General features: G+C 38.1%; 1 protein-coding gene across 5 annotated transcripts in view; it reads right to left on the bottom strand.

Moving 5' to 3' along the window:
• Window positions 1–26,541, bottom strand: part of PAPSS1 (3'-phosphoadenosine 5'-phosphosulfate synthase 1) — a 108,811-nt gene that overhangs the window by 52,229 nt on the left and 30,041 nt on the right. For all 5 annotated transcript variants that reach the window (XM_019927776.3, XM_019927777.3, XM_019927774.3 and 2 more), the window contains one exon: window positions 1,125–1,238. In XM_019927776.3, the coding sequence (XP_019783335.2) occupies window positions 1,125–1,238 (114 nt within the window). The remainder of the gene's footprint in view (window positions 1–1,124; window positions 1,239–26,541) is intronic.

Raw genomic sequence — 26,541 nt, 5'->3', positions numbered from 1 at the left:
CCTAATTTTTTTAATTAATTACTTTGCATACTGCTGTGCAAAGAACAAACTACCGTATTGAAAAAAAGATCACATTTAGAAAAGGCAGCTGTTTTTCTGGGTTATTGAGTCTAACTGACCTGGATTCATATGCATTCATTCTCAGTTTTGTTCTCTCTCTCTCTCCTCTTCCCTCCTCCCTGCCCTGTGTGTGTGTGTGTGTGTGTGTGTGTGTGTGTGTGTGTTCGTTCATTTGATGCACAGTCTGTCAGTGACAAAATCTATTGTGCCTTTGCAAAGTCAGCTTTGAGTGCCTCTGCTCTCCAACTCTCCCTCTCTCTGCTCCCCTGCAGCATGTCTTAGCTTCTGGTCAGAAACCCAATCACACAAATCACCTAGATAATATACTCCTATCAGGAATGTGAGTAAGTCTTTGAAGAGTCTTCCTCCGACCTCAGAAGGCTTGGGGGTTATTTTTCTTTCTCCTACTTGCACATTTGGCACCTCCCTGGGTGTCCGGGATTTTAACTATATTAAAAGAAAGGCTGGGAAATTCTAGTCCCGGTCCACGTTCTCATTCCTAAATCTCTCCATTTTTAAAGTATATCTGAATGACACAATTTAAAATTCCCTAAGATTTGAAAGTGATAAATTATAGTCACCACTGTCATATCTAGTTTAACTAAGCAGTTTTCTATTGGGAAAAACACCTAATGCTATTATTAGAGCTAACATACACAACAGAATTATTCTTCACGATATAAGAAAGGGAAAGTCAGGGTTTTGACAAGGGATTAGGAAACATGTTTAAAGGGAAAAAATGTTCATTTTAATTATTTAATTATTAAAGGTTTTTAACCTTTTAGAACCCATTCCTTCTGATAAGCCTAAAAATCTTACATAATCTTTGTTTTTTGATATTTCATAATAAATAAATGTTATGACTAAAATGAAATCAAAGCCATGGTAATTTAGAAATATGGTTTTACAAATTAAACATATTTCCCATCCCTGGGGAATTGTGATATACACAACTACCACTATCACCCACACCCTCAAACACAAAAATAAAATCACAAATTCTATAGACTAACCACTATACATAAGGTTAAATCACTCAGTAGGAAAAGGAACAAAGCACTCACTTTACTAATTTTCAATGCTGGTAATGTTTCTGCATCTGTTTTTGCCAAATGAAGTTTATTTTCTGGCACATAGAGTTCTTTCACTTCATAAGAGGCATCCACAGGTACAATATCCTATACATACACAAAAGTACAGTTAAATGTTTGATTCAACAATTTAGCTTTCCCCAAAGGGTATCTTAATGAAGAAAATTAACATTTCAAAATGAGACTTAAAAAACGAAGTGTAAGACAGGGATTTAATGCTGTACCTCCCAATCAATTTTCCTAGTGACACCTGGTCTACTTGCAAGCAGGTAACATCCCACATGCAAGACTTCATTAATCTAATCTCCCACTATCTAGTGAGACAGAAATTCCTGGAATATGCCATATAAGTCAAGATCATGCAACGGCAAAGAAGAGGTAACCTCAAGTAAGGGGTAATGATAAAAATAATTTGGAAACAAAGAAATAAACAAAAAAAGCACTCTAAACATAATCATTATTTTCTGTAACATATTATAAAACCATTTCATTCCAGCTTCCACATGCATCTTTGTCACCATTGTCACTAAAGCCACCTTCTTAGTCATGTAACACAGTATTCCAGAGCACGTCAGCTCTACTCCCACCACTGCAGTTTGAGAAACAGCAGTCTCTGATGTCTTACGAAATGTAGTCCGGAAATTTTAACCAAACGTCCTAGTATTCATTTATATCACATTGGGACAGTGCTCTATCTCATCTGTCCCACAAGTATCTGTCTGTAATTACCACAAACTTATATACTGCTCTTATACACGGCTCATCCAGTGACCTTTACAAGGCCTATTCACACTTGTCATATACCTAGGAATAATTAGTAAATGTGTTTTGGGGGGTTTTCCTTTTTTTTTCCTTTTTTCTTTTTTGGCCACACTGCACAGCATGCAGGATCTTAGTTCCCTGACCAGGAATCAAAGCGGCGCCCCCTGCAGTGAAGAGCAGAGTCTTTTCTTTTTTCTTCTTTTTTTAACATCTTTATTGGGATATAATTGCTTTACAATGGTGTGTTAGTTTCTGCTGTATAACAAAGTGAAGCAGCTATACATATGAAGGGCAGAGTCTTAACCACTGGACCACCTGGGAAATCCTACCAAATGTGTTTAATTACTTTAAAACTTTCCAGTCAAATCAATCAAGTAATCTCTATAAGCATCCAAAACTGGCACTGATTAAGGGTTTTCCATATGTATCCAAGCAATAATTTGTTATGCAAAATAAATTAATTCTCAAGAGAATGAGAAGACAAGCCACAGACTGAGACAAAATAGCTGTAAAAGGCATATCTGAAAAAGGACTGTTACCCAAAATATACAAAGAACTCTTAAAACTCAACAGTAAGAAAAGAATCCTATTAGAAAATGGGCCAGAGACCTGAACAGACAACTCACAGAAAAGATATACAGATGACAAATAAGTATATGAAACGATACTCTACATCATATATCATCAAGGAAATGCAATTTAAAACAACAATGAGATACCACTATTAGAATATACTTATTAGAATGACCAAAACACTGACCACATCGAACGCTGACGAGGATGCGGAGCAACAGGAACTCTCATTCCCTGGTGGTGTGAATGCAAAACGGTACAGCTGCTTTAGAAGACAATCTGGTGACTTCTTACAAAGCTAAACATACTCTTACCAAATAATCCAGCCATCATGCCCCTTGGTATTTATCCAAATGAGGTGAAAACTTACATCCACCTGCACACAGATGTTTACAGCAGCCTTACTCATAATTGCCAAAACTTGAAAACAACCAAGAAGTCCTTTGGTAGATGAATGGATAAACTGTGGTACATCCAGACAATGGAATATTAATTATTCAGCACTAAGAAGAAATGAGCTATCAAGCCATGAAAAGACATGGAGAAAACTTAAATGCAGACTATTAAGTGAAAGAAGCCCGTCTGAAAAGGCTACATATTGTATGATTTCAACTATGTGACATTCTGAAAAGGCAAAACTATGGAGACAGTAAAAACATCAGTGGTTGCCCAGGGTTACAGGGGAGGGGAGAAGGGACGAACAGGAAGAACACAGGGGATTTTCTAGGGCAGTGCAACTACTATTCTCTATGATACTACAATGGTGTATAAATGTCATTACACATTTGTCAAAACCCACAGAAGGTTCAATGCTAATGTAAACTATGAACTATGGATGATAACAATGTGTCAATGTAGGTTCTTCAATTATAACAAAGGTACCACTCTGGTGAGGGATACTGGTAGCAGGATAAGCTGTGTGTGGCAGGGAGGGGAGCCATGGGAGTTCATTCTCTATACTTTCCACTCAAGTTCTGCTGTGAACCTGAAACTGCTCTAAAAAATAAAACCCATTTTAAAAAACAACAGAAAAAGTAATTCAAAATGAATATTAATGGAAGAACCAGGTGTTTAAGGACAATACCTACTACTTTTAGAAAGAAAATGTTTGGGAAGAAACTTCAACTTACATTTGGACTTTCATTAATATCTTCAGTAGTGGAAAAAAGCAGAGTCAGATATGTGTCTCAAAGCTAGACGATCTCATGAAAGCCTGAGTGCTACCACTCAAGCAGTCTGTATGGGTTCTGAGAATCTAGAAAGAATTATTCTACTACATTTTTCTGATATTCTGTTCCCTCAAAGATGGAAGAGCACTGGCTAAATCATGTACCAAAATCAAGCTCCTCCTACCAGTAAGTTCAAGGCCTCTGATCTTTCTTATGAAAAACCCAAGAATGAATAAGAAGAGTAAACATGAAGGAAAAAAGAAAGAAAGAATAAAATTAAAAGACATAAATAAAGAAGCACTGCTTACTACCACACCACGTTCAGCTAGGTCTCTGGAAGCCCTGTGTCCTTTGAGCATCCCACCACTCACGGCAAAGTAGAAAGTGTGTGTTAAGCACAAACTCCGCACAGCACAGGGCACTTCATAAACCTTCCAGACCGCCTTCTGCAATTAAGCCTGCAGCAGGTACCCACAGCAGACGGCTACTTATTGTATTTACTAAAGGTAAACACGACATGAGGGCATCAAAGAATAATGATGAAGAAGAGAGACAGCCTCAATTTTCTCTTTGTAGATGTAAATACCATACAACCTTGTAAAGATTCTTTTTTAAATCTAGCGAGAGAAATAGCTTAAGGTAGTCCATTCTGTACCTTCTAACTCCAGGAATTATTTTTAATACATTTATTTTAAATTATAAAACAGCAATAAAGAGAATGTGGAAAGGAGAAAAACCCATCACCCTATATATGTTCCCCACCAAGCGTTTTTCACCCATGGGCATTACAGGGCAACTGGTAGTTTCAGCATTTTCTACAAAGGCTATTACTCCCTCAACCAGAAAACAAAAATTCAGAATCAACTTTTCCCAGAACAGTATGATGTGCATTAAGGGAACTGCACACACTCCCTATATGTTCAATTAGCTTCTTGGACATGTAAAGCTCTGAAAGGTACCTTGAGGAACACACATTTTTGTAAAATAAAGAATTTAAGTCCTCCACACTAGGAACAAATGCTAAATTAAATTACACAAAAAGTCAGGCATTCATTAGGGCTTTTGTGAGAAAGAGTATGGTAGTTTCACAAAACACACTTGAAATTAAATATCTGCATTAATCACAAAACATTAGACACACAACATTTTCAAAACCAAAAAGAGCTACAAGAACGCAACACAGGTCTATAGGTCAGTTATTTCTGATTTTTGTACTTAAGACCTGAGTTCAGATTCTAACAGTGCAACCTTGAGCAGGTTATCTAACATTTCTCACCTTGTCTCCGTCTCAGCTGTTTAACAACACTGCCACCAAAAAGTGTGTGTGTGTGTGTGTGTGTGTGTGTGTGTGTGTGTGTAGTTACAGGGCTGCTGTGACAAATGACTTGAAGTATGTAAACTGCGGGGCGGGGCTCACATTTACTGGATGCTAACAACAATACCAGCAATGTTCTAAGGGCTTCACGTGAATTAATTCATTTAATTTTCATGCAATCCTACCTATGAAAATAGAAGAAGCTATTGCTGTCCTCCTTTTACAGATGAGGAAATTAAGGCTCAGGAGACGTTAATAACGTGCCCCAAATCCCTGCTGTACTGTGTTCCAACGTGCTTACCACACAAATAAATACTCAATAAATAATAGTTACAGTGTGCTTGCTACATGCCAGGAACTGTCCTAAGCACTCTACATTTATTAATAGAATCCTCAGTACAATTCTGAGACAGGTACTATTTTTATTTCCCATTTCACAGATGAGAGAATTGAAGCCAGAGAAATCAGGTTATTTTTTCCAAGGTCGTACAGTTAATTGATAAGTGTTGGAACTGGGATTCCAACTCAGGTCCCAACACTATTCTCCTCCAAATAAGAAAACAAATTTTAAAAAATAAAAATTAAAAGAAAAACCTTTACTGTTTTTCCCATAAAACTAAGTTATGAAACATTTTGCCACATAAATTGTTCTTAGTTTACTTTCATGATTTTATTAAACATTTACAGTTCCCAGGGTTTCTGGTCAGTGTGTGATCTTTCTGTGTTAATAAAGTCCTAGACAAAAAGTAAAGATATTCAACATTTCAGTTACATCTAAACATTTCTATTAATAACAAGTGAACGATGTTCAACCAACTTTCTCAAACTCCATCACTGTGAATAAATTGAAAACCTCCACTTCCACCACTTGAGACCCCTTAGAACTTTGAAAACCAGAATCACAGTCTGGGAATAAATGACACAGGAACTCCAGGGAAGAGAAGAATTTCACTGATACAAACAACTCTACGTAAAGCTTTCTTTGCCATCTCTGAAGCCTATATTATTTTGTAAGGATGAGATGCCTTTTTTGCGATGTGTGTTGACTACTCTCCCCCACCCCCCATTTACCACTAATAGCTGTCAACAATCTTGGAGGGTCAGAGGAGCGCATCCAATAGACTAAATCTTTTCATCTCTGTTGGACGCAACAGGGCATTTTTAGCTGGTTTCCTAAGCCATCATCACTAGAGTCAGCTCACAAATACTAATGAACAGCAGCAGTGCACACTGCCCACTGTAACGCTCCCAGCACAAGGCTGGGTGTGTCTCCGCCTTGCCTCCACCCTGGAATCCCCCCTTCTGTAGAACGCCAGGACACTGGAGTGTACACTCAGGTATGTGAATCTGCTCCCTCTGAAGAGACTCTGTTCAAAGTAAGAACTGAGAACCAACAAATGTTTCTTTCTATATGTCGTGTCTATTTCCTTCCAACCACACCCTAAGTTAAAAAACAAATTACAGTTTGTGAGCAAATCCAAGAGAACTAGTTTGAACATGAAAGAGTGGTATCTATATTATAAATCCAACCAAATTATTTTTTTATGTTCTGTACACTAACAATGCCACAGCTTTAGTAATGCATGTTAGTAATGTGCTGCTTTGTAGGCATGAACTTAGAGGCTATAATCACTTTTTTTTTTTTAATTTTTATTGGCCATGCCACATGGCTTGCAGGATCTTTGTTCCCCAACCAGGGTACAAACCCGTGCCCCCTGCAGTGGAAGTGTGGAGTCCAAACAACTGGACCGCCAGGGAATTCCCCTATAATCACTTTCTTTTCAAGAAGGAGGGAAGTCTTTCAAGAAAATAATTTTAAATTACATAAAATTTTATTGTTTAATATTTATAATTAAAATTTTATTAAAATTATTTAAAGGGCTTCCCTGGTGGCGCAGTGGTTGAGAGTCCGCCTGCCGATGCAGGGGACACACAGGTTTGTAACCCCGGTCCGGGAAGATCCCACATGGCGCGGAGCGGCTGGGCCTATGAGCCATGGCCGCTGAGCCTGCGCGTTTGGAGCCTGTGCTCCGCAACGGGAGAGGCCACAACAGTGAGAAGCCCGCGTACCACAAAAAAAAAAAAAAAATTTAAGTATAAAACTGTTTTCATTACAAGCATGTCACAAAATTCTTCCCTTTTCAAAACTCACACCCTGCAATTATTTTAAACTGAATTTTAACCTCACAACTTAGATAGAAAATTCTTCTGATATCTAACCAATGGCAAAATAAAGGTTCAAGAGGTTGCTACTGTTTTTCTCTTCTAAAAAGGTACATAAAGTGAGCACTTTTGGAATTAACACAAACATAGCAGGAGCCAACAGGAACATGGAACACATACTCAGAGGAAGCGAGTCCTCTGTGGACTGGACCACTATCAGGAAGACAAAAAGGTTTTAAAATGCAGACACAGTCAGTTCCTAGCACATTCTACTGACAAATAGTTTTCGTTTCCAAAACCACTACTGAACATCTAAAAGAGTCAAAACCACCTCAAAGTGAGACAAGAGATCTGGACAACAGAATATGAAGTCCCTGCCACGTGAGCTACCCATTTTAGTTGGGATTCATTCAGATTCCCAGAGACACGGTCAGCTGTTAGAAAATCATGTGTTCTTCTGAAACCTGTACAAATGAAACCCTTTATTTCAGGAAATTTCCTTTAAAACAGAAATAGTTCACAAGCCAGGTCAGGAACAAGTGTTCATGTACCTAACCCCTTACTTCCAGTTTTAAGAGCGCCAGAGTCGCCAAGTATTCAAGGGTAGAGAGGAAACAGGGGTGCTCCCAGGAGTTCTCCTGAGTAGGGGGTCAGTAAACAATTCACATGCTACCGTTAATGAGGTAGGTCTAGAAATATTTTAAAATTTAATTTTAAAATGTAACATGGATACTCAAAACTTTTTTTTTTTGCTTGACTGACTAAATACAATCTAAGACCTAACATATGTTGTATCCATATCTTTGTTCAAAGAGAAAATTGTTTTTTTCCTGGAAACTGGCCAGCAGAACAAACAACATTCACTACCTGAAAATATTAGTTCTTGCCTTCTCTTTTTAATCTTCCTAAAGAACTGTGAATAAGTTAATAAAGGCAGTGACTTCACATTTAAAATTTTTCCTTTAAGTATTTCCTGAACTTTTTCTTGTGCCAAATCTCAACAGATTTGAACACCAGAGCTCAATCATCTTGTTATGAAACTATTAAATTTCTATTATCTAAGCTACATGCCTCCAAAGCATGAACACCAACGACATACTGGCATCACTTTAAAACTCAGCTGCAAAGTCTGGTTTTACATGCAGTATAAAACCCATTTAGAGCACTAAACCACCATTTCATAAGAAGATAAACCCTTAAATAATTTATAGCACTACTAAATCTAGAGTTCCTAGTAGATTTAAAAACAGTATTTAAAATATCACTTTAGATTAAAACCATCAGCAAGAAGCCTACTTCTTTATGTCATAACCCGCCAAGTTAAAATGCAATACCAGCAGGCCATCTAGTGACCATTCAAGGGTTAGGAAAAAACTTAAATAAAAAACCCTCAGTATTCTCCAGTGTCTTCTATCTTCTTGGATAAAAATGTGCCAACTGAAACATACTGAGAAAATAAAGATGCTCTGACACAATACTGAGAAATTAGGTATTTATTTAAATGACCACACTGCCTATACCAATTATACTACGTAAGCCAGATCGAAAGAGAAATAAGACAATCCAGAGATGACAGAACCAAAATACCCACCATCCTAAAATACCCACTGTAGACCACACTAAAAATATTTTTTCTTGGGCTTCCCTGGTGGCGCAGTGGTTGAGAGTCCGCCTGCCGATGCAGGGGACACGGGTTCGTGCCCCGCTCCGGGAAGATCCCACATGCTGCGGAGCGGCTGGGCCCGTGAGCCATGGCCGCTGAGCCTGCGTGTCCGGAGCCTGTGCTCCGCAACGGGAGAGGCCACAGCAGTGACAGGCTCGTGTACCGCAAAAAAAAAAAATTTTTTTCTTGGACAGTGAAAATCAATTCCATATCTTAATAATGATAAAATTTCATATTCTAAGGCAAATCAAGGAAAATTTAAACATGAAAATTTTTCACTGCCCTTTGACCTCTCTCCCCTCTACTGTGCATTGTGTATCCGCATTATGCATTGGCCTAACCTTCCCCACTGGCAGAAATTCATGTTCAATCATAAAGAGCAATGTTCTCCTAGTACCAACAAGACAACTCCTTAAAAGATAATATTCCTTCTTGGGGACTTCCCTGGTTGGCGCAGTGGTTAAGAATCCGCCTGCAATGCAGGGGACACGGGTTCGAGCCCTGGTCTGGGAAGATCCCACATGCCACAGAGCAACTAAGCCCATGTGCCACAACTACTGAGCCTGCGCTCTAGAGCCCGCGAGCCACAACTGCTGAAGCCCGCGCGCCTATAGCCTGTGCTCCGCAACAAGAAAAGCCACCACAATGAGAAGTCTGTGCATCACAACGAAGAGTAGCCCCCACTCGCCACAACTAAAGAAAGCCCACGCGCAGCAACGAAGACCCAACGCAGCCAAAAATAAACATATTAATTAATTAATTTAAAAAAGAAGGTAACATTCCTTCATGATCTTGTAAGGGGCCACAATGACCCCCACTTTGTACTCACAGATCTGGATTGTGCAAACTATCTACGTCATTTAATGTACAGCCCTCTGTCTCAAAAACCCATACAACTGTGCTTTGACCTTTAAGGGCAGAACAGTCCTCAGCTTGCTGAGGGCCTGTTCCTGGGTTAAAATCCTCTATTTGACTTGAATAAAGCCTTCCATTTCTTTCTTAGATGGATTAATTTTTTCTCGACAGTAAAGAATGTTAAAGAAACAATACCTGGTAGAATTCATTTCAGAAGAGTCTCTCCAAAGTAATATGGAGCATCAGACAGAAAAAATTCCACTTATCACCAGAGGAGGCAGCACTTGTCAAACACCTGAACTATCCTGAGACAACTTCACCTCCCTGCATCTGTTTCCTCATCAGTAAAATGAGGAAAATTATAACTACTTCTCAGAGTTTTAACAAAAATTAAATGCAATAATGCTACTGAAGGGACTACCAAAGGCTTTGCACATGCTAAGAGTTCTGCTCTTCCATCTCTACCTGTGCCATTCCCTGCCAGCACTCACAATTATATTCTTAGACATAATGCTAGTCAATGAAGAACCTCTAATCTTCACATCGCCACTCAAAGCACACACTAGAAAGCTGTGGAGATTTAGTTACTATTCCCTGAAAACACCATTGCACTTGACATCTTCATCCCCTCCACCCGCAATCTGTATTTGTGATATTAGCTCTACCATGTGAGCTCACATAACCCACCCTTGGAAAACCTAACAGATATCTTTGAGGAACTTCCCTGGTGGTGCAGTGGTTAGGACTCCAAGCTCCCAATGCAGGGGGCCCGGGTTCAATCCCTGCTCAGGGAGCTAGATGCCCCACGCATGCCACGACCAAGAGTTCGCATGCCGCAACTAAGGAGCCTACGAGCCGCAACTAAACGAGCCTGCCTGCCACAACTAAGAGCCGGCACAACCAAAATAAATAAATAAATAAAATATTTTTTTAATGTCTTTGTGATGACAATGAAGTTGAATTGCACTGGCTACCCCTGGACCACCCGGGAGAAGGAGCTTGTTAGGAAAAGCACATTACGCTAAGTCACCTTGCGATAAGGGTGCAGCAGGCAAAGAAACTCCTTGTATCACCAACTGACCATAAAGTCTGAGCTGAACGTCAGGTATGAACCGGTTTCTCCATGTATCCTAATGTTCATCTGAGATTCAACTTTGTGAGAAAATCAAAGGAGAATATGCCAGAACAGAAGTAGTTGGTATGTGTGCATATTTCTTCCTTCAATTGTACTTTTAAATTCTATATCATGGTATAAAAGAAAAAAAAGAATTTATATAGTCATTCTAGTTTATAAATAATGGTAGCAAGGACCAAAAATTAAGGTCCATGGGGCAGGAATCTGTACTGTCTAATTCACTGCCACATCCACAGTGGTTTACAACAGTGCCTAGCATGTATGGCACTAGGTATTTGTTAAATTAACTCACAGGATCAACCAGTACAAACAGAAATACATACTTTCAAAGGGAAGTGAAGTCATTTACTTAGGAAAGCACACAACTGAAATCTTTTCCCCAAAAGAAGGTGGTTCCCAAAAAAGCAATTGCATTAAGGAGGCATTTACATTTATTCTTTTGTCACCACCCAGCTTTAGAATAAAAATGAGTAATTTTCAAAAGAAAATTTCCCTGTCTTAAACTAATATAACCAGAATACCTTTCTGGCCGTAAATTTAATTATATTGTACTTGAGTTGTAATAAGAACACTCTTGAAAGTAAAAGCCAGAGGCATATGAAAATGAATTCTAGGAATTCATGTACCTGGAATCCTAGGTATGGAGTCTAATAAGTTCATGAACAGGTTAATTAATATCTCTGAAATACTTCATAGGTTTACTCTGTGAATAAAATTAGACAACATACACAAAGTACTCAGTGCAAAGACCAAGTAGGAAACCACCAAAGTAATTCAAGGGAGAGGTGGTTAGAAGCTAAAGTAGGACAAAAGACCACTTCCCCTGAGATTCTAACAATCAAAGCAAATATTTTAAAGGACACAAAGCCCGACATACATGTCCCTTACAATAAGTATTCACTAGATGTTAGTTTATCTATCCCTCTTTTTCAAAACCTTGAGTGAAACTGTCCAATTATCAGATTGTCTAGCAAGAATAATATAGACTAATATCTGTATAAAAGGAAGAATAATAGGTATAATCATTAATTAGGAACAAACACATTGGGAGCAAGGCATTAAGGCCACAGAGACTAAGGCAAGCAATGGCATCAAAAAAAGAAAAAAAGTAAACACTGTGGTGAAAGGCATAAGGACAATAATTTTTAAAAAAGCAGCTTGGAACCAAACTATGGAGAAGCTTGAACACAAATTACCTTAATTCTATAAACAATGGGGAAAAAAATCAATATATATTTTAGAGTAAAAAACGGAAGGGATTAGACCACACTTTAGAAAGATGATTCTGCCAACAATATAAAATGGAATAAAAGGCAGACAGGACTGGAGGTGGGGTGACCAATTGTACAGTGGCAGTCAACACTCAATTTTTTACTGTTACAGGTGGAAAAAAAAAGGCAAAGTCCTGTGCATAACAGACACCACATGAGCCTGCATTTTCATTTTACAGAATCATGGTTAAAAATAATTTAAGTCTAAATACAGTGAGGGATCTTGGATTGAATCCAAGGATAGGAAAGGATAATAGTGGAAAAGCTTGTGAAATCCAAATAAGTTTGTGCTTTAGTACAAAGTACCAAGCTTAATTTCTCAGTTTTGAGAAATGGTCTATGATCATGTAAGTTATTAACCTAAGAGGAAGCTGGGTGAAGGATATACAAGAACACTCTGTAATATTTTTAGAGTTTTTCTTTTTACAGAAGAATTGCCAAATTTTCTCAAGATAAATTTTTCTTGAAAAACAGCAAATCATCTTCCCACTACAAAAAAAGAAAGAAAGAAAGAAAGAAAAAAGCCTCTATGTAGGTAAAAGTGTCAAACTCAAAGGACACAACTCTGAGTAGGGCCCCAAAGAAGTATTCAGGAATTGAAGGAAGGAAAGAATGGAAGGAGGGTAGCCATCACACTCTAAGTTTAATAATCCCTTAAGTGTCTGAACTATCTGGAATTATCTATAGCCCATAAAATGGCTTCTGAGATGCATGAGCCCCCTAAAATTTTATGAGAATATCTATGTGTATTTTTCTGAAGTTTTGTAAAACACTTAAGCATCAGTAATTAGATATAAAAAACAGACAATCCAAACTAACAGAAAATAGAACTATCGGGAATTCCCTGGCAGTCCAGTGGTTGGGACTCTGCACTTTCACTGCCATGGGCCGGGGTTTGATCCCTGGTCAGGGAACTAAGATCCTGCAAGCCGCATGGCACGGCCAAAAGTAGAAAAATAAAAAAGAAAATAGAACTAAGTATAACTTTCTAACATTGATATGACAAATCTCAAGTTAAAAAAAAAGATAGGTTCAACATATAAAAAATGCAAGCAAAACTACAATCTAAATATAAAGGAAAAATACTGAAAACATAGTTTCAATGAAAATGGCACAGAATTAATATTTATTGATTTCATACAAATTTATAAGAAAACTATAAACAACCCCAACAGAGTAAAAGTAGAGTAAGGATAGACAATTCACTGAAAACGAAACAGAGATTACACAATAGACCACCACCGAACAAGCAGAAAGGCCAGCTAATCTATAAAATCAAACTTTCTTGAGTTCATCATAGAGCTGAGGTCCTAAAGCAGTAACATGAGCTGCTTCCAAAGAGTGACAAGTCCCACCAAGAAAAGTCAAGACCCGTGAATTATCTCCCTTTAGTAAAGCCTAGGAGGAAGAGATGGCTGCAAGAAAAGCAGGAAGAAGAAAACAGCTTTAAAGTTTTGAAAATTCTTCAAGGCTGAGTGTGGACTAGTGTGACAGGTGAGTATCCCTGGGAACCCAGACGTGAGGAGCTCTGCGCTCACTCACAAGCAGGCCTACGGGAGGTATGCAGAAGGAACGCGAAGAGCAGGTCTGGAGACCAGAGCGCGCTCCCTCGGTGGCGCGCAGCACAAAGCTCTGCCCACTCCCTGCAGCACTGTCTCATCCAAGACAAAAGCCTGAGGCTGATGGGGGAGGGCAGGAAACCGCTCCCCACCCGATCCCTAGCCTCCCAGGGTCTGCTGTTTTGGGGGAGGGGTAGAAGCAAGTATGGTCTGCCAAAAGGAGGTGGAAGAAACTCTCTTGGCCCAGGATCCTGAACCGATACAAACCAGGGATCTGCACGTGAGGAGCAGAAAACTCACCCTCCAAGACCTCCCAGGTTCAAAGAGAGGCTGGCTACCATGCAGAGAGGGGAAGCAACACTGAGGAAGACCCACTCCAAGATCCAGAAGCATAGGTCCTGCTTAAGGCTGAATCTGGACCAGCAGAACTGAAAACCACCACTGCTCCTCCACCATGAGCTTAGCACTAAGTAATAAGCAAGAGTAGTTTACTGCTGTGACAGAGGAGCAAGAGCCTGGAAGGGGACCCCTTCTGTGGTACAGGCATATAGGGAATGCTAAAAGCTGAGGACGGAGCAGAAACACTGGGGAAAACCCTCCAGCAGGCCAGATCCCACACTAAGCACAAGGAAAACAGCTCACCCCTGGAGAAATGTGAAGCGGGTGCTGCATGAAGAATAACTATAGAATAAGGAAACCCTAACCCAGCTGAACTACTTATTAAACTAACTCAACTCACTACACTAACAGTGTGACAGAAGAAGCATAAATGCCCAAAGCATAAATACCACTTACCTCAATCTCTACTGTTCTTCCAGACACAACACCCAGCATTCAATAAAAAATTAGGACACATCAAAAAGAGCAAGAAAAAACACCCACTGTTAAGAAATACAGCAAGATCCAGAAATGACCCAGAGGTTAGAACCATCAGGCAGGACTTTAAAATAATTAAAATTACTATGTTAAAAGATCTAGTGCAAAAGTGGACAGCATGCCTAAAAAGATAAAGGATTTCAACAGAGAGATGTACACTATACTAAAAACAAAAAAGATAACCAAATGATGATAGGATTTTTTAATAATCAGAGTTTAAAAATTCCTCCTATGGGCAAATCAATATATTGGATACAGCTAAGGAATCAGTAACCTTGAAAATAAGTGAATAGCAATTAATAAAGCTGAAAAGTTAAGACAAAAAAGGGTGAAAGAACAGAGCATCTTTAGGCTGCGGGAAAATATTATATTGTCTAACATATCCGTAACTGGAGTCCCAGAAGGAGGAGAGAGAATAGGACAAGAGAAATATTTGAAGACATAATGGTCAAGAGTTTTCAAAAACCAATAAAAGAATAAACTACCAACCCAAGAAAGTAAAAGAACTCTGAACTGAGAGAAATCGACCTAAATATACTGAAAGACCTATAAACCTCATACTAAAACTGCTGAAAACCAAAAAGATTAAGAGCAAATGTTGAATTTAGGCAGAAAAAAACAGAAACATTATAAAGAGAGGGGGAAAAAAGAAAAGAATCACATCAGACTTTCATCAGAAACAATGCAAACAAGAGGACCATGGAACAACATCTTTAAAGTACTAAAAGAAAAACACCTGTCAACCCAGAACTCTGCCCAACAAACACATGAAAAGATGTTCATCATCACTAATTATTAGAAAAATACAAATCAAAACTACAGTGAGGTACCACCTCACACCAGATGGAATGCCCTTTATTAAAAAGTCTACAAATAATAAAACGCTGGAGAGGGTGTGGAGGAAAAGGAACCCTCTTATGCTGTTGGTGGGAATGTAAACTGGTGCAACCACTATGGAAAATAGTATAGAGGTTCCTCCAAAAACTAAAAATAGAGTTGCCATACGATCCAGCAATCCCACTCCTGGGCATACACCCGGACAAAACTATAATTCAAAACGATATACGCAGCCCAATGTTCACAGCACCACTATCTGCAATAGCCAAGACATGGAAACAACCTAAATGTCCATCGACAGATGAATGGATAAACAAGATATGGTATATACATACAATGGAATATTACTCAGCCATAAAAAGGAATGGAATAATGCCATTTGCAGCAACATGGATGGACCTAGAGATTATCATACTAAGCAAAGTTAAGTCCAAAAGAGAAAGACAAATACCAGCTTACATCACTTATATGTGGAATCTAAAATACGACACAAATGAACATATCTATGAAACAAAAACAGATTTACAGATATAGAGAACAGACTTGTGGTTGCCAAGGGGGGGGGGTGGGGGAGGAAAGGACTGGGAGTTTGGGATTAGCAAATGCAAACTATTATATATAGGATGGATAAATAACAAGGTCCTATTGTATAGCACAGGGAACTATATTCAATATCCTGTGATAAACCACAATGGAAAAGAATATGAAAAAGAACATATATATGTATAACTGAGTCACTTTGCTGCAGAGCAGAAATTAAACACAACATTGTAAATCAACTATACTTCAATAAAATTTTTTAAAATGTATCCTATGCCCTCCCCCAAACATCTTTTTAAAATGAACAAACAGATGAGAAAGATCTGATATAAAGCCTTTCCAAACGCAGTCATCTGTGCCTCCCAGTATGCTATGTATACATTGAAACTATGGTTTCTAGGACACTTTCTAGGAGTTATATACTCTAATTTCTATCACCTACAATGTAAATTCCTCAAGGACAGAAACACAGCTGGTTAAGCTCTGTAGTGCCAGTGCCCTAGAATGTGACTAACTACAGTAGCGGGCTTTTAACAGATATCGGATTGATGATGGATAATGAAAGAATGAATAATGAAGGGATGAGAGGGAAGCCAGAAGCAGAGCAATAGGACTAGCTCAAGAGCTCAGAAGTTGGTTAACCAACAGAAAAATGAAGAAGAGCAGAAAGATGAAGTACGAAACCTTCTGGGATTAGGTCTCATTGACCTGCAGAGAGTACACCAATACATATGAAGAAAAACATCAGAGCAGGGCAGTTAGCAATTCATTTTATTTCTATCTATTCAGCTAAAATGCTTATGTAAGGGAAATAAATTAGGAAAGCAAGTCCCAGACTAATCATCTGGTAAACATTTTATAATATGGAAAAATTCAAAGGCTAAACATTCATAGTATATTCAGATATAGGTAATTTTTATTTAAAAGTTGTATGCCTAGTATATCCAGTAAGAAATACTAGATGAAAGAGTTTTATGGTAATAGGATTTTAAAAGTCAACAGTGGGTTGAGAAATCACAAGCCACAGTTAGGACAGAATGAGGAGCAATGATACAACGCCGACTGTGTACCACCATATCAGGAGTTCCTGTGCAGCACTGAACAGCAAAGGCAGGAACCCCATGACTGGGGAGAAAGGAACTACTGACCCCCACATGAAGGCCAGATCCTCTTCAGCTAAATGAACTGTGACCCTCCACTAGGAAAGGGGAAGTATGGAGAAAGGAGCAGAGAAGGGAAGAAAAATAACTTCTAAAAACTGAGATTAAACTAAACTCAGAGAATCACGCACCTAGTGGGCCTGATAACATCAAACCTCTTTACGTTTCCATATGTTCAGGAATGAGACAAAGGTCGTTATGTCCTGGAACCTTCACCTACCTAAAATTCAACCATAAGATGTCATCAAGTTATCACAGGGGAAATCTGGACTCTCTAAATGTTTAGGAAAAGTTAAATACATTATATAACTCAACTTAAAAATATACTGATGCCAAGTTGTAGAGCTGAATAACCAAGGCTGAATTTCCTCTATAAGGCATTTGTGTGTTAAAATTACAGGTAAAATAAAAGACTGTTTGTCTCTCAAGCCTCCTGTGGTTTAGACTGACTGGAATATTTCACATGTGATACATATATGGTGCCCCCCACAGCACCTAACACAGTGACACACATGCACAGAAAACTGTCAGTGCTATAAAGAATTTTAAATGCACGTATTCAGCACTTAATGTACTCAACAACACATTAAAAGGATCATAAACCTTGATCAAGTGGGATTAATCCCAGGGATGTAAGGATGGTTCGATATCCACAAATCAATCGATGTGATATGCCACATTACCAAGATGAACAATAAAAATTATATGATCATCTGGATAGAGGCAGAAAAAGCTTCTGACGAAGTTCAACATCCATTTACGGTAAAAACTCTCAACAAAGCGGTTATAGAGAGAACACACCTCAATATGATAAAGGCCATATATGATACGCCCACAGCTAACAGCATACTCAATGGTTAAAGCATTTCCTCTAAGATCAGGAACAAGACAAAGTTGTCTACTCTCACCATTTTTATTCAACATAGTAATGGAAGTCTTAGTCACAGCAATCAGACAAGAAAAATATATAAAAGGCAACCAAACTGGAAAGGAAGAAGTAACACTGTCACTGCAGATAACATGATACTTTACACAGAAAATCCTCAAGACACTACCAAAAACTACTATAGCTAATCAACGAATCTCGTAAAGGTGGAGGACACAAAATTAATATATAGAAATCTGTTGCATTTCTATACAGTAAAAATGAGCTATAAGAAAGAGAAATTAAGATAATTCCATTTACGATCACATCAAAAAGAATAAAATAGGAATAAATCTAACTAAGGAAGTAAAAGACTTCTTCTCAGAAAACTATAAGACACTGATGAAAGACACTGAAGATGACACGAACATGCGAAGATATACCTTGGTCATGGACTAGAAGAATTAATATTGTTAAAATGACCACACTACCCAAGGCAATCTACAAATTCACTTCAATTCCTAACAAAATACTAATGGCATTTTTTACAGAACTGGAAAAAATAATTGTAAAATTTGTATGGAAACACAAAAGGCCCCAAACACCCAAAACAATCTTGAGAAAGAAGAACAAAGCTGGAGGTATCATGCTCCCTGATTTCAAACTACACTATAAAGCTACTGTCATCAAAAGAGTATGGTACTAGTACAAAAAGAGACACATACATCAAAGGAACAGAACAGAGAGCCCAGAAATGAACCCACACTTATATGGGCAATTAATCTATGACAAAGGAGCCAAGAATATACAATGGGAAAACAGACAGCCTCTTCAATAAATGATTTTGGGAAAAGTGGACAGCAACATGCAAAAGAATCAAACTGGAGCAGAAGCAAGAACTACAATCTTGCAGCCTGTGGAACAAAAACCACATTCACAGAAAGACAGACAAGATGAAAAGGCAGAGGACTATATACCAGATGAAGGAACAAGATAAAACCCCAGAAAAACAACTAAATGAAACGGAGAGAGGGAACCTTCCAGAAAAAGAATTCAGAATAATGATAGTGATGATCCAGGATCTCGGAAAAAGAATGGAGGCAAAGATCGAGAAGATGCAAGAAATGTATAATGAAGATATAGAAGAATTAAAGAACAAACAAACAGAGATGAACAATACAATAACTGAAATAAAAACTACACTAGAAGGAATCAATAGCAGAATAACTGAGGCACAAGAACGGATAAGTGACCTGGAAGACAGAATGGTAGAATCCACTGCTGCGGAACAGACTAAAGAAAAAAGAATAAAAACAAATGAAGACAGCCTAAGAGACCTCTGGGACAAAGTTAAACACAACAACATTCACATTATAGGGGTCCCAGAAGGAGAACAGAGAGAGAAAGGACCCGAGAAAATATTTGAAGAGATTATAGTCGAAAACTTCCCTAACATGAGAAAAATAGCCACCCAAGTCCAGGAAGCGCAGTGAGTCCCATACAGGATAAACCCAAGGAGAAACACACCGAGACACATAGTAATCAAATGGGCAAAAATTAAAGAAAAATTATTGAAAGCAGCAGGGAAAAAAAGGCAAATAATATACAAGGGAATACCCATAAGGTTAACAGCTGATTTCTCAGCAGAAACTCTACAAGCCAGAAGGGAGTGGCATGATATACTTAAAGTGATGAAAGTGAAGAACCTACAACCAAGATTACTCTACCCGGCAAGGATCTCGTTCAGATTCGATGGAGAAATCAAAAGCTTTACAGACAAGCTAAAGCTAAGAGAATTCAGCACCACCAAACCAGCTCCACAACAAATGCTAAAGGAACCTCTCTAAGTGGGAAACACAAGAGAAGAAAACAACCTACAAAAACAAACCCAAAACAATTAAGAAAATGGTCATAGGAACATACATATCGATCATTACTTTAAACATGAATAGATTAAACGCTCCAACCAAAAGACACAGGCTTTCTGAATGGATACAAAAACAAGACCCATCTATATGCTCTCTACAAGAGACCCAGTAAGACCTAGGGACACATAGAGACTGAAAGTGAGGGGATGAAAAAAGATATTTGATGCAAGTGGAAATCAAAAGAAAGCTGGAGTAGCAACACTCATGTAAGATAAAATAGACTTTAAAATAAAGAATGTTACAAGAGACAAGGAAGGACACTACATAATGATCAAGGGATCAATCCAAGAAGATATAACAATTATAAATATATGTGCACCCAACATAGGAGCACCTCAATACATAAGGCAACTGCTAACAGCTATAAAAGAGGAAATCGACAGTAACACAATAATAGTGAGGGACTTTAACACCTCACTTACACCGATGGACAGATCATCCAAAATGAAAATAAATAAGGAAACACAAGCTTTAAATGACACAATAGACCAGATAGATTTAATTGATATTTATAGGACATTCCATCCAAAAACAGCAGATTACACTTTCTTCTCAAGTGTGCACGGAATATTCTCCAGGATAGATCACATCTTGGGTCACAAATCAAGCCTCAGTAAATTTAAGAAAATTGGAATCATATCAAGCATCTTTTTGGACAACAACGCTATGAGATTAGAAATGAATTACAGGGAAAAAAACGTAAAAAACACAAAGGCATGGAGACTAAACAATACGTTATTAACTAACCAAGAAATCACTAAAGAAATCAAAGAGGAAATCAAAAAATACCTAGAGACAGATGACAATGAAAACACAACGATCCAAAACCTATGGGATGCAGCAAAAGCAGTTCTAAGAGGGAAGTTTATAGCTATACAAGCCTACCTCAAGAAAAAAGAAAAATCTCAAGTAAACAATCTTAACATTACACCTAAAGCAACTAGAGAAAGAGGAACAAACAAAACCCAAAGTTAGCAGAAGGAAAGAAATCATAAAGATCAGAGCAGAAATAAATGAAATAGAAACAAAGAAAACAATAGCAAAGTCCGATAAAACTAAAAGCTGGTTCTCTGAGAAGATAAACAAAATTGATAAACCATTAGCCAGAATCATCAAGAGGGAGAGGACTCAAATCAATAAAATTAGAAATGAAAAAGGAGAAGTTACAACAGACACCACAGAAATACAAAGCATCCTAAGAGACTACTACAAGCAACTCTATGCCAATAAAATGGACAACCTGGAAGAAATGGACAAATTCTTAGAAAGGTATAACCTTCCAAGACTGAACCAGGAAGATACAGAAAATATGAACAGACCAATCACAAGTAATGAAATTGAGACTATGATTAAAAATCTTCCAACAGGGCTTCCCTGGTGGCGCAGTGGTTGAGAGTCCGCCTGCCAATGCAGGGGACGCGGGATCGTGCCCCGGTTCGGGAAGATCCCACATGCCGCGGAGCAGCTTGGCCCGTGAGCCATGGCCGCTGAGCCTGTGCGTTCGGAGCCTTTGCTCCGCAACGGGAGAGGCCACAACAGTGAGAGGCCCGCGTACCAGAAAAATAAAAAATCTTCCAACAAACAAAAGTCCAGGACCAGATGGCTTCACAGGTGAATTCTATAAAACATTTAGAGAAGAGCTAACACCCATCCTTCTCAAACTCTTCCAAAAAGTTGCAGAGGAAGGAACACTCCCAAACTCATTCGATGAGGCCACCATCACCCTGATACCAAAACCAGACAAAGATACTACAAAAAAAGAAAATTACAGACCAATTTCACTGATGAATATAGATGCAAAAATCCTCAACAAAATACTAGCAAACAGAATCCAACAACACATTAAAAGGATCATACAACACGATCAAGTGGGAATTATCCCAGGGATGCAAGGATTCTTCAATATATGCAAATCAATCAATGTGATACACCATATTATCAAATTGAAGAAGAAAAACCATATGATCATCTCAATAGATGCAGAAAAAGGTTCTGACAAAATTCAACACCCATTTATGATAAAAACTCTCCAGAAAGTGGGCATACAGGGAAGCTACCTCAAGATAATAAAGGCCATATATGACAAACCCACAGCAAACATCATTCTCAATGGTGAAAAACTGAAAGCATTTTCTCTAAGATCAGGAACAAGACAAGGATGTCCACTATCACCACTATTATTCAACATAGTTTTGGAAGTCCTAGTCACAGCAATCAGAGAAGAAAAAGAAATAAAAGGAATACAAATTGGAAAAGAATAAGTAAAACTGTCACTGTTTGCAGATGACATGACACTATACATAGAGAATCCTAGAAATGCCACCAGAAAACTACTAGAGCTAATCAATGAATTTGGTAAACTTGCAGGATACAAAATTAATGCACAGAAATCTTTGCAGTCCTATACACTAATGATGAAAAATCTGAAAGAGAAATTATGGAAACACTCCCATTTACCATTGCAACAAAAAGAATAAAATACCTAGGAATAAACCTACCTAGGGTGACAAAAGACCTGTATGCAGAAAACTATAAGACACTGATGAAAGAAATTAAAGATGATACCAACAGATGGAGAGATATACCATGTTATTGGATTGGAAGAATCAATATTGTGAAAATGACTATACTACCCAAAGCAATCTACAGATTCAATGCAATCCCTATCAAATGACCAATGGCATTTTTTACGGAACTAGAACAAATCATCTTAAAATTTGTATGGAGACACAGAAAACCCCGAATAGCCAAAGCAGTCTTGAGGGAAAAAAATGGAGATGGAGGAATCAGACTCCCTGACTTCAGACTATATTACAAAGCTACAGTAAGCAAGACAATATGGTACTGGCACAAAAACAGAAATCAATGGAACAAGATAGAAAGCCCAGAGATAAACCCACACACCTATGGTCAACTAATCTATGACAAAGGAGGCAAAGATATACAATGGAGAAAAGACAGTCTCTTCAGTAAGTGGTGCTGGGAAAACTGGACAGCTACATGTAAAAGAATGAAATTAGAACACTCCTTAACACCATACACAAAAATAAAGTCAAAATGGATTCGAGACCTAAATGTAAGACCGGACACTATAAAACTCTTAGAGGAAAACATAGCAAGAACACTCTTTGACATAAATTACAGGAAGATCTTTTTTGATCCACCTCCTAGAGTAATGGAAATAAAAACAAAAATAAACAAATGGGACCTAATGAAACTTCAAAGCTTTTGCACAGCAAAGGAAACCATAAACAAGACGAAAAGACAACCTTCAGAATGGGAGAAAATATTTGCAAATGAACCAACAAACAAAGGATTAATCTCCAAAATATATAAACAGCTCATGCAGCTCAATATTAAAGAAACAAACAACCCAATCCAAAAATGGGCAGAAGACCTAAATAGACATTTCTCCAAAGAAGACATACAGATGGCCAAGAAGCACATGAAAAGATGCTCAACATCACTAATTATTAGAGAAATGCAAATCAAAACTACAATGAGGGGCTTCCCTGGTGGCACAGTGGTTGAGAGTCCACCTGCTGATGCAGGGGATGTGGGTTCATGCCTGGGTCTGGGAAGATCCCACATGCCGCGGAGCGGCTAGGCCCATGAGCCATGGCCGCTGAGCCTGCGCGTCCAGAGCCTGTGCTCCGCAGCGGGAGAGGCCACAACAGTGAGAGGCCCACGTACCACAAAAAAACAAAAAAAACAAAAAAAAACAACTACAATGAGGTATCACCTCACACCAGTTAGAATGAGCATCATCAGAAAATGTACAAACAACAAATGCTGGAGAGGGTGCAGAGAAAAGGGAAACCTCTCGCACTGCTGGTGGGAATGTAAATTGATACGGCCACTACGGAGAACAGTAGGGAGGTTCCTTAAAAAACTAAAAATAGATTTACCATATGATCCAGCAATCCCACTGCTGGGCATATACCCAGAGAAAACCATATTTCAAAAAGACACATGCACCCCAATGTTCATGGCAGCACTATTTACAATAGCCAGGTCATGGAAGCAACCTAAATGCCCAATGACAGACGAATGGATAAAGAAGTTGTGGTATATATATACAATGGAATATTACTCAGACATAAAAAAGGAACGAAATTGAGTCATTTGTTGAGACGTGGATGGATCTAGAGACTGTCATACAGAGTGAAGTAAGTCAGAAAGAGAAAAACAAATATCGTATATTAACGCATGTAGGTGGAACCTAGAAAAATGGTACAGATGAGCCAGTTTGCAGGGCAGAAGTTGAGACACAGATACAGAGAACAGACATATGGACACCAATGGGGGAAAACTGCATTGGGGTGGGGATGGTGGTGTGCTGAATTGGGCGAATGGGATTGACATGTATACACTAATGTGTATAAAACTGATGACTAATTAAGAACCTGCAGTATAAAAAAACAAAGAAAACAACTAATACTAAACTTTCATTGGGTTATTTGTATGGAAATATGTTAATATAAATGTTTCAGACATTACATGAAATTTCTAAAAATCTTACATGTTCTGGTATAATGTTGTAAGTCATAATTCTAGTTACTACTTTAAAATGTATATCTCAGAAATAACTAAATTTCCTTGTCAATTGCCTTATTATGAACTTTCATCAAATCTTTAACCATGGTCATTTTTAAGTCTTTTGTCATTCACAGACAGTTCTGGGTGTACTCAGGCTTTTGCAAAAATGTTCCTATAAAAGGGTTTCATCTTCAAGGAATTCATGGAAAAGACTCTGACAAGTACAGGTTTCTGGTAACTGACTATACTGCTGAACTGAATGAATAAGCATTTTCAGAACTCTAATGAAAAACTGATGAATTCATAAAAGTGCTAACAAAAGATCAAGATGAAAAACAATTAATTACATGGGACTGAGTGAACTGATGAGGATGATTATAATTTTTGTGACTTTCTGTCTGAATTTAAAAAAAAAAATCCCACAAGGACTCAGAGGCAAAAAATATACAAATCAATTTTCACTGCAAAGTAAAGGAGCTGTTACAGTGGAGGATCACTGGACTGAATGTCAATATTATGACATAGTATGAGTGTGTTTCGTGTTTGGTAATTACATTCATTGTTGCTTCTGTTGTGGTCATCCATTTACAATGCTTGGTGTCAGTCTATCTCTTGTAAAAATAAAGTACAGTGTGTGTGTGTGTGTGTGAAAAAATAATTAAAAAAAAAATCAAACTGGAACTACTTTCTCACACCATATACAAAAATTAATTCAAAATGGGTTAAAGACTTAAATGTAAGGCCTGAAACCATAAAACTTCTACAAGAAAACATGGGCAGTATGCTCTTTGGTCTTAATAGTATTTTTTTTTTTGGCTATGTCTCCTCAGGCAAGGGAAACAAATGCAAAAGTAAACAAATGGGACTACATCAAACTAAAAAGCTTTTGCACAGCAAAGGAAACGATCAACAAAACAAAAAGGCCACGTACTGAATGGGAGAAGATATTCGCAAATGATATTGCTGGTAAGGGGTTTATATCCAAAATATACAAAGAACTCACACAACTAACATCAAAAAAACCAAACAGGGCTTCCCTGGTGGCACAGTGGGTGAGAGTCTGCCTGCCAATGCAGGGGACACGGGTTCATGCCCCGGTCAGGGAGGATCCCACATGCCGCGGAGCGGCTAGGCCCATGAGCCATGGCCGCTGAGCCTGCGCGTCCGGAGCCTGTGCTCCACAATGGGAGAGGCCACAGCAGTGAGAGGCCCATGTACCGCAAAAAAAAAAACAAAAACCAAACAATCCGATTAAAAAATGGGCAGAGGATCTGAGGATCTGTTTTTCTAAAGAAGACATGCAGTTGGTGAACAAGCACATGAAAAGATGCTCAACATCACTAATGATCAGGGAAATACAAATCAAAACCACTATAGAGATAACACCTCACACCTGTCAGAATGGCTATTAACAAAAACACAACAAATGACAAGTATCGTCGATGATGTGTGGAAAAGGGAACCCTCATACACTATTGGTGGAAATATAAATTGGTGCAGCCACTATGGAAAACAGTATGGAGATTCCTCAAAAAATTACAAATAGAACTATCATATGATCCAGCAATACCTCTCCTAGGTATTTATCCAAAGAAAATAAAAACACTAATTAGAAAAGCTATACACACCCCTATGCAGCATTATTTACAACAGCCAAGAAATGGATGCAACCCAAGTACCCATCAATAGATGAATGGATAAAGTTGTGGTATATGTATATAATGAAATATTACTCAGACATAAAAGAGAATGAAATCTTGCCATTTATGACAATATGGATGGACCCACAGGATACTATACTAAGTGAAATAAGTCAGACAGAGAAAGACAAATATTGTATGATTTCACTTTTATGTGGAATCTAAAGAACAAAACAAATGAACAACCTTAACAAAACAGAAACAGAGTTATTGATAGAGAGCAAAAAGATTACCAGAAGAGAGGGGACTGGGGGAGGAAGAAAGAAATAGGTGAGGGTGATTAAGAGGTACAACCTTACAGTTGCAAAATAAATGAGTCATGAGTATGAAATATATAGTGTGGGAAATACAGTTAATAACTAAGTAATATCTTTGTGGCAACGTAACTAGACTTATTATGGTAATCATTTTGAAATGTATATAAAACATCAGTATGTTGTGTAACAGAAACTAACACAGTGTTATAAATTATACTTCAAA

The sequence above is a fragment of the Tursiops truncatus genome, chromosome 5 (assembly GCF_011762595.2).
Source record: "Tursiops truncatus isolate mTurTru1 chromosome 5, mTurTru1.mat.Y, whole genome shotgun sequence".
NCBI lineage: Eukaryota > Metazoa > Chordata > Mammalia > Artiodactyla > Delphinidae > Tursiops > Tursiops truncatus.
This window is presented reverse-complemented; position numbering and strand designations above follow the sequence as displayed.